The sequence below is a fragment of the Diceros bicornis genome, chromosome 25, assembly GCF_020826845.1.
Source record: "Diceros bicornis minor isolate mBicDic1 chromosome 25, mDicBic1.mat.cur, whole genome shotgun sequence".
NCBI classification, from domain to species: domain Eukaryota; kingdom Metazoa; phylum Chordata; class Mammalia; order Perissodactyla; family Rhinocerotidae; genus Diceros; species Diceros bicornis.
In genome coordinates, this window is record NC_080764.1 from 12703471 (window position 1) to 12712859 (window position 9389).

General features: G+C 52.1%; 1 protein-coding gene across 1 annotated transcript in view; it reads left to right on the plus strand.

The window, feature by feature from the left end:
* The window catches only part of LOC131421679 (cytokine receptor common subunit beta-like), a 29941-nt gene extending 22295 nt beyond the window's left edge, over window positions 1-7646 (plus strand). Inside the window, exons 11-14 of the mRNA XM_058568427.1 lie at window positions 922-1012; window positions 1239-1296; window positions 2171-2274; window positions 2959-7646. Coding sequence (XP_058424410.1) covers window positions 922-1012; window positions 1239-1296; window positions 2171-2274; window positions 2959-3952 — 1247 coding nt within the window. The 3' untranslated portion in view covers window positions 3953-7646. The remainder of the gene's footprint in view (window positions 1-921; window positions 1013-1238; window positions 1297-2170; window positions 2275-2958) is intronic.
* Window positions 7647-9389: the final 1743 nt, after the last annotated feature.

Sequence of the window (9389 nt, forward strand, 5' to 3'; positions counted from 1 at the left end):
CTGAAAGCAGAGCAGAGTAGAGCAGGTTCCTCTCTTTCATCTCCATCAGTTTAGAGCAAAGGCCTCTACTAACGTGGTCCAAGGATTCATTAGCCGTTATGGCAGACACCAACACAGGGACCACTCAGCCTGCTTTCCTGTTACCATGGCAGCAAACATCGGGAGCTGCAGACTGAGGCCTGGGACCGGAAGGTCTGGGTCTGATTTCTCAATCTCCCCCACTTCCCTGCTCTGGCTGCTTTCATTTCTCCCTCACCTTTCCCCACAGGGGCCACAGGAGACGAGTGCAAGACTAGGTCCAGGAGGTGGTTGCAGAGAGGATGGAGGAGTGGGGAGCAAGCGCCCCAGACCCAGGCGGCCTTAACAGGGGAGGAGCCCCGGGGAGAGGGCCACAGTCAAGCAGAAAGGGGGGCTGGACACCAGGCCGAGGGAAGGACAGCAAGGGGGTCCTGGAGGGCCCAGCCTCTGAGGGGCTCCAGGCTGCCTGGCAGGAAGTGTCGGGGACTCCTGATGGGCCTCTGCACCTGCTGGTGCCTCCACCAGCACAACTTTCCCGTTCTCTGCCTCTCCAATCTTCCCTGTTCCTCGAGGCCCAGTTTATATGCTGCCTCCTTCAGGAAGCCCCTCGTGATTGCCATGGGCTGCAGGTACTGTCCCCTCCACAGCACCTCCTGCTACTGGAAAGGATCTCCCCTCTGTGTCCTCCCCAGTACTTGAACGCTGTGGGGGGTGCAGACCAATGCCCTCTTCTTAGCCTGTATCTGGCCTCCTCTCTTGTTTTGCACCCCTCAAGGCTGTGAGCTCTGGAGCCCTGCGCCTGCACAGAGCAGGGTTGGGGGCACTGACCTGCCCACGTCCTGAGCCCCCAGGCTTCCCTCCCCCAGATGCTAAGGCTCCTTTTCCTTCCTTCCTGCCCGGAAGTGCTGCCCATGTGGGTCCTGGCGCTCATCCTGGTCTTCGCCACCCTAATCTTGCTCCTAGCCCTGCGCTGCTGTGGCATCTACGGGTACAGGTAAGGGGACTCCATGACGGGGGGGTGGGGTCCCCACGAACTTGGGGGTTGCCAGGCACCTCACAGCCAGCTCCCTCCAGTCCCTGCTCTGCCACCTACTCCCTGAGGGCCTTGGAAAAATCCCCCCCCCCCGGGCCTCAGTTTCTCCTCTGAGCTTGGAGAACATGAGCAGGGGGCAGCTGCCCTGAGGGCTCTGGCGGCTGTCACCTCCCTGCTGTCTTTCCAGGCTGAACCGGAAGTGGGAGGAGAAAATCCCCAACCCCAGCAAGAGCCACCTGTTCCAGGTAGGATCTGCCTGTGAGGGCGGCTGGGGTGGGAGGGGCTCTCCTGCTCCTGTGCCCTGGCCCCGTGCCCCCGTCCTCCTCCCCTTCCTGTGGCTTTGAGTGGTAGGGCGTCCGTGGCCAGGGAAGGGGCTGGGAAGCTCTAAGAGCCAGGCCAGCTCCTGCCAGTTCAGCCCTGCCACCCCCTGGGTCCCGCAGATGCACAAGGTGCCCCAGCTGCGGGGGCCCCCGTGGACCCGGAGAGAGCTGAGTGCGGGCGTGTCAGGATCCAGGGTGGGCTCAGGGAGGGGGTTAGTGCTACTGGGGGTAGGTGGGCCGGTGGGAGGCAGAATGGCTTCCTCGGGGACAGGACGTTGGAGCTGAGTTTTGAGGGGTCCGGGGCGGTGCCAGGTGGTAAAGGCCACTGCAAGCAGAAGGCACGTGGAGGGTGGAAACAGGAGCCCTTCATAAAGGGAACTGGGGGGCGGGCAGTGAGGCTGGGGGCACACCACGGGAGGCTGCGATGACCCCAGGGTGGGAGCCAGCGCCAGGGTGGAGGGAGCCCTTTGGTCAGGGAGGGACGGCCAGCTCTGCCCGCGGAGGGCGCTCATGGCCAGAGTGGGGGAGACCAGGGTGTGAGTGTGGAGGCAGCGACAGCCCAGATCAGCAGACTCGAGGGAACAGGGTCCCCATCCTTGGATGCTGGAGAGGACCCCCGGGAAGTCCTAGCCCTTCTCGGGCCTCCCCTTCCTGGTGTCAGAAGGCGTGGCTTGTCCTGACGGTACTGAGATGTCCCTGTGTCTGGGCTCACTGAATCCCCGGTCACCCCACAGCCCTCCCCACCCTCAGTTTCTCAATGGCCCTGGCACCACAGGCACACATGTCCTCTCTCTTCCAGAACGGGAGCGCCGGGCTGCGGCTCCCAGACGGCGTGTGGGTCCTCACCAGCAGGAGCCCCCCATACCAGGGGCCGTGGAGCAGCCACTTCCCTGAGCTGGAGGGGTGAGCGTCTGGGCACGGGATCCCCAGGAGGTGGGAGGGTGCCCATCATGCACCTCGGGGCTCAGATGAGGTGGCCTCTGGCCTGAGGGCACTGGGAAGAGATCCGTGGAGGCTGGTGTGCACTATAGCAGGCGGCATCCCAGTTGGACATCGGGAAGAACCTGATTCCCAAGTTAGGGAGGGCCGTGTCTCTGACTTGACCCGAGATGGGAGACTGCAGCAGATGACTTCTCCCTGCCCTGCTGCCCAGGGAGACCCCACACTGCCTTGACCTCAGGGGGTGGCCGAGGGGCTGCAGATCTCGTGGCCTCAGCACGCTGCCCCCAGCTCACCACTCACCCTCAGGAGAGGGGACTACACGCGGGGATGAAGGAGGGGGATGACTGAGCCCACGCGGTGGGGCGCTGACCTGGGCCTGACGCTGGGGCTGTCGGGGAGCAGAGGGTGGGGGCCGTCCTGGTGGAGGAAGACCCTGGACGAGAGCCCAGAGGCTGGTGGGCGAGATCCGTGGGGAAGCGAATGAAAGTCCAGTGTCCCCCTCCAGGCCTGCCTCCTCTCCTCGCCCTGCTCTCTGCTCCCTGTGGGCCCCAGTGGGCCAGGCTTTCCCCTCACCCTGAGCCTGCGCTGGGGCTAAGGTGTCTGCCTAGGGTGGTCCCAACATCTCTGCACCTGTTCTCCCCACAGGGTGTTCCCTGTAGACTGCGGGCACAGCAAGGTGTCACCTCTCACCACAAAGGACCCTAAAGATTCCCGGGACTCACCATCTGAGCCTGACACGACTCCGGCCCCCTCGGACCTGCCCACTGAGCGGGCCCCCAACCCCCAGCCGGGCCTGTCGGCCCCCTCAGTCCGGCCTGAGAGCCTGGTCTCTGGCTTCGACTTCAATGGCCCCTACCTGGGGCCGCCCCACAGCCGCTCCTTGCCTGACGTGGTGGGCCCGCTGGCACCCCTGCAGATGGGCACGAGCCAGAAGCTGCCACCTCCGGGGTCCCTGGAGTACCTGTGTCTGCCCGCGGGGGGACAGGTGCAGCTGGTCCCGCTGTCCCAGGCGATGGCACAGGGCCAGGCCAGGCATTTGGAGAAGGAGAGTCCCTCCCTGGAGACAGGGGCAGGCCCTGCCCCTCCTGCACCAGGGCTGGTGGTGGGCGCTCAGGACTCAAAGGGCAGCCCCACAGCTCTGCCCGCTGGCTCTGGGGACCCTGAGGGCAGCGGCGTGGCCTCTGGTTATGTCACCACTGCAGAGCTGGCCCTCGTCCCGCCCACATGGTCCCCCTCTGTCTCCCAGGCTCCGCCTCTGGTGCTCCCCTCAGACCAGGACCACAGCCTCTGTCCTGGACTGGCCGGTGCACCTCCTGGAGCCCCGGCCCCCATGAAGCTAGAGTTTGAGGGCTATGTGGAGCTCCCTCCCACCACAGGCCAGTCCCCCAAGTCCCCACTGGTCAGTCCTGCTCCTCCTGCAGCCTGCAGCCCCATCCTGAGCCCAGGGGAGCCTCGGGCAGATGCCGCCCCAGCCTCCCCACACCCTGAGGGGCTCCTCATCCTGCAGCAGGTCGGTGACTATTGCTTCCCCTCCAGCTTTGGAGCACGCCAGCTCTCTCTCCAGGGCAAGCCCTCCACTCTGAAAGAAGGCGCTCGGACTAAGATCCGCTGGCCCAGTGCCCTCGCCCAGCCATTGTGAAGGGCCGGGTATAACTTCACTCTAAAGCAATCAAGCCACTGCAGGATCCAGCACTATCGGGGAGTGACGACAGGCCTGGGGAAGTTTGGCCGTACTCTACCTCTGCTGGGTGCCTGGATCCTGCCTCCCTCCTTGTTCCATTCTCTGGCTCCTTCCCTGGAATTTTCTGTGTATCCAGAGGAGGCCAGTGCAGTGAAGAGCGGTGGTTCTCAAACTTTTTCAAGCACCAGCATTGACGGCAGAGCTTGTGAAACACACAGGTTTTGATTCAGTGGGTCCTGGGTGAGACCTGTGAGTCTGTGTTCCTGTGATCCCAGGGACGCTGATGGTCCTAGTCTGGGGACCGCACTTTGAGGACCCCAGGTGTAGCAGAAAGTGCTAATACAGCGCTTTCCCTCTGCCCCTCACTCACGCTGGGTCTTTGTGTCTCTTGGATGATTTGCATGTGATTGTCATCCATTTCTCACATCTGCATTGTCTAATTGTTGAATAATGGGCAGGGATTGCTTATAATTAAGATTAATTATGAGCAATGAATCAAGATTTTTTTCTTCTTTGTTACCTTGTTATTACTGATTTCTAGCTTTACTGTATTGTAGCAGAAAATGTAGCCTGGAAAATTCCTACTCTTTGGAATTTCTTTAAAGTTTTACTTGCGGCTAAGTAAATCAACATTTATGTATATATTCCCAAGGAATAAGAGAAGAAAACAAGAAAAGATCATCTCTATTTATATATTATATACATGTTATATTATATATTAGACACACATATACATATTCACCTATATAAGCTCACTTGTGAATTATTGTTTTATGTAATTATTGTTTTATGACTGTGGACAGAAGAGGGTAACAGCTGCAATTCTATAGCTATACTGTCTGGGTTCAAACCCTGGCTCAGCCACTTGCTACCTTTAGGCAAATTCCCAACCATCTCTGCACCTCTGCTTCCTCATCTGTAAAATGGGATGATAATTGTCAGCTCTTATATAATTTTATTCATTCACAAATATTTATTGAATGTCTACTGTGTGCCTTGTACTGGGCCAGCTCCCCAGTTGCTCATAAATATTTATTTTACCTATGTGATCTGCCAAATATGAGACAAGTGCGTTGAATTTGCCAACTGAGATTTTAGCTTTATCAACTTCTCTTAAATCTATAAGGATTTCCATTACGGATTGCCCTGCGCTGTTCAGTTTCAAAAGATTTGTGATCATTATATCTTCAAGTTTTGCTATTTTTAGTTGTTGTTGTAAATATCCTTCTTTATCCTATTTAATACTCTTGGCCCTAAATGTTGTTTAATCTGACATTAACACTACCACCTGCGTTTTGTTGTTGTTATTGTTATTAGCATTTGCCTAAATATATCTTTTCCATCATGTTATTTTCAACTTTCAAGTCCTTTGTTTGGGAGAGGGGTGTGTTGAAAACAGGCTAGAGCTGCTTGAAAAGCATCCAGTCCAATCAGGGAATCCTTGTGTGAGTGGCTTTGCTTGCTTTTATTGTGATAACAAATAGATATTTGCTTTTGTTTCATTTCTCCTTTTTCACTTACCTTGCTTTTAATACTTTAATATACTTTTTAAAATATTGGTTTTAATTTACACAAGTAACACGTGAACATAAAAAATTCAGTTTGAAAAGTATGTAGAATAAAAATGCCCCAATTCCGTCTCCTCACCAGAGGAATCCCCTGTTGTGGGTTGCTGTGTGTTCTCAAAAAGTTTCCCTGTTGCGTTTACAAACTTGAGCTTAGATTGACTACCTCCCTCCAGCCCCCTACAAAATGGGATGCTACTCAACAGATTGTTCTGGGCCTTGCTTTTTTTGGTTAATGTGTCTTGGAGATCTTTCCGTAATAGTCTCTCTTTTCAGTGGCTACATAGTATTCCATGAGGTGGATGTGCCGAGTCTCTTCCTATCCCAGGCAGTAGCAAAAGCATATTGTTGCTCTTTGCATGGTTCCTATTTCTAGAAGGCAAGCAATGTGGCAATAAACGTCTATGTACCTGTATTTTGGGGCTTATTTCCCAAATCATTTTAGAAACAAAATTGCAGCTTCAAAAGTTATGCATTTTTCACTTTGCTCCATATTGTCTGAAAAACTACTTCCCACCAAAATAGTCTAAGAGTACCTGGTCAAGAGAATGAGAAGACAAGCCACAGGACTGGGAGGAAACATTTGAAAAAGACACATCTGATGAAGGACTCTTATCCAAAATATTCAAAGAAGTCTTAAAACTCAACAACAAGAAAATGAACAACTCGATCTAAAAATGGGCAAAAGATCTGAACGGACACCTCACAAAAGAAGATGCACAGATGGCAAATAAGCATATGAAAAGATGCTCCACATCATATGTCATTAGGGAATTACAAACAAAAACAACAATGAGACCCCACTCCACGCGTATTAGAGTGGCCCAAATCCGGAACACTGACAACACCAAATGCTGGCGAGGATGTGGAGCGACAGGCATGCTCATTCATTGCTTGAGGAATGCAAAATGGTACAGCCACTTTGGAAGAAAGTTTGCCAGTTTCTTACAAACTAAACATACACTTCCCATAGGATCCAGCAATCGTGCTCCTTGGTATTTACCCAAAAGAGTTGAAAACTTATATCCACATAAAAACTTGCACACAAATGTTTATAGCAGCTTTATTCTTAATTGCTCAAACTTGGAAGCCACCAAGACATCCTTTAGTAGGTGAACGGATGTGAAAGACTCAGACACCACTCAGCTCCCCACTCAGGAAAGGACCAGCCACCCAGCTGCTGACAGCCTCCAACTTTGGCTCCTTCCTTCTTCTCAGCGGGTCCCAGCCAATGACCGACACCACGAGGGCCCCAGGGCCTGGCCGTTTCTGCCCAGCATGGAGCCCTTCTAACTGCAAGATTTGCTCTGATCTCCCCACGGCCTGGCAGATGTTTCACCAGGTCTGGAGGGTCTGATGGCTGACCCAGCTTTGCTTCCTTCTCTTTCCTTTCATCCCCAATAAGTCCTTTGCATGTCCCTCCTTCTCAGGGACAGCTTCCTGGAGGCCTCAAGCTGTGACAATTCCTTAATCATCACCTGCTATGTGCCTGGCTCTGGGCTGGTTCCCAGGGGCAGACAGGTGAGGAAGCCGTGGTCCTACATGCAAGGTCTCTCGGGACTTCAATGAATGGGAACGTGCATCCTTATTTAGCTCCCAGAGAAATACAAACATTCTTCATGGTCACCTCTGGCTCCATCTCCCCCCGCCACCGGAGCAGCTCGATTTGTGGATTTTTCCATCTTTCCAAGCAATGTGGATCACCTCGCATCCATGTGTGGATCTCTAGGTGAGAGACCTTGCTTTCGAGGGCAGGCTCTGAACCACAGGGCCAGGGCTTGAACCCTGGTTCTGCCACTCACCAGCTGGTTGACCTGGGGCAAGTTATGTAACCTCTCTGTGCCTTAGTTTCCTCGCTTACAAAAAGGTAATAAAGATCGTGCCTGCCTCAGAGGATTGTGAAGATTAAACGAGTTGATCCCACTAAGTCAACTGAGCAGGGCCTGCCAGGAATAAGCTCTCAATAATCCTCCGCTATTTTTATGGGGAATTCAGTCTCTTACGTAGTTCTCCACTCTCATTAGAGATCAAATACAGGACGTCCAGTGAAATTTGAATTCCCAATAATAAAAAATAATTTTTTTAGAGTGAGTATGTCCTTTATACTCCCCCTATCCCATCTTTCTCCTCCCCCCATTCCCTCCTGTCTTGTCCCAGGAACCACCTGCTCTCACTCAGTTGGGCTCAGTTTTCCTGTTCTCGTCTGGACTGTCCCTAAACTCACTGTCATGTCTCAAAGACCAAAGGTCATTTTGCTTAAAAGAATTCATTCTCCTTAATGCAAGCAAGCATGGTTTCAGATAGCACCTGCCCCATCTTCCCCAACACGTACACACAAGTTTAGGGTTTGGTTTTGTTTTACAACAAAAATATTTTATTGCCATTTTTTGCAGTTACCAATGTCTGAACATTTTGGGATTAATATCTTGGACTGCTTTCTAACATGTAGGTCCACTTCATTCATTTTTAACACAGGATTCTTCTTTAGAATGTACTAAAATATTGTTGCTGATTTCACTATTGGTGGATATTCAAGTTGCTTGTAATTTTCTTCGACCACAAACACTCCTGTAAGGAACAGAGATTTAGGAACAAAAGTAACAGGAACATTTGCTCTGCCACTTATTAAAACATAAAGCTAGAACCATCAAAGAGATGAGGTGCCATTTAGAGAACAATGTAATAAAATTGGAAGCCTAGAAACTGACTCAGTATATCCAGGGTCTTTCTATGTCACAAAAGTGGCATTTCAGATACACGAACGAAGAGTGAATGATTCCACAGATGCTGCAGACACCGGGGCTACTCATTCGAGGAAAACATAGAGTTAGCTCTCCATCTCATAGGCATACATTTCAAAATCATTACAACCGTACATGAAAAGCTTGAAATACAAAAAAAAACTAGAAAAAATATAAATTAGGATGAACGCAGTTTTGAAGAGGTTCAGAAAGCCTTGTAAACTTGACACCAAAAGTGGAGTTAGGAAGGAGTTCACCAGTAGATCTATTTGACAGCACAGAAAACTCGACATGGTGGACACCCAAAGCCTCATATACAAAATTAAAAGACAAACCACAAACTACGAAAAACATTTGCACCATCTAAGAAAGGCCGTATGTAAACGGTTTCAAAAATTCAATCAGAAAAGGATGAACATCCGACAGAACAAAAGACATTAACGGGCTTAGCCCAGTAAAAAAATATCAATCCCCAAGGAACATGAATATATGTGCAAACATGGTAATTATCAAATAATGCAAATTAAAACGATTTAATGCCACTTGTTTTGCACATCAAAAAGGCAAAGATTTCAAAGAACCATAATCCCCAGTGTAGGCCTAGACATAGTCCAGAAGCCCCCCGTATGTGGCTGGTGGGAGTGGGAGCTGTGGGGTCTTTCTGGAGAGAGGGGCAGCAGGGAGATTTGGACTATAAGACCGAAAGCATACATGCCCTTTGATGACTTTCCTTTGTTGAGCAGTTTTTCCCAACTTTTGTATAGTAGACCTGGGTCCTGGCCTCCCCTCCCCTCCCGAATTTCCCCGGGCCCACCAGGCTGGGTGTAGAAAGATCATTTCAGCACTGCAGGCTGCTCCGCTCAGTGGCCTCTACACGATGCAGGGCCCATGGTCCCCTGAGGCTCCCCAGTCCCCTCGTTGAGACAGCAAGGCTTCCGGTGAGCTCAGAACACTTCTTCCCTTACCACGCCCATTTCTCGGAGTGACAATTGAGGCAGGCGCTATGCCGCCATGTCTGGGGCTGCAGTGCCTGGCGTAAGCGTGCCCAGTCCTGGGCTGCTCTTCCCAGCCTTGAACCCCCATGGCCCC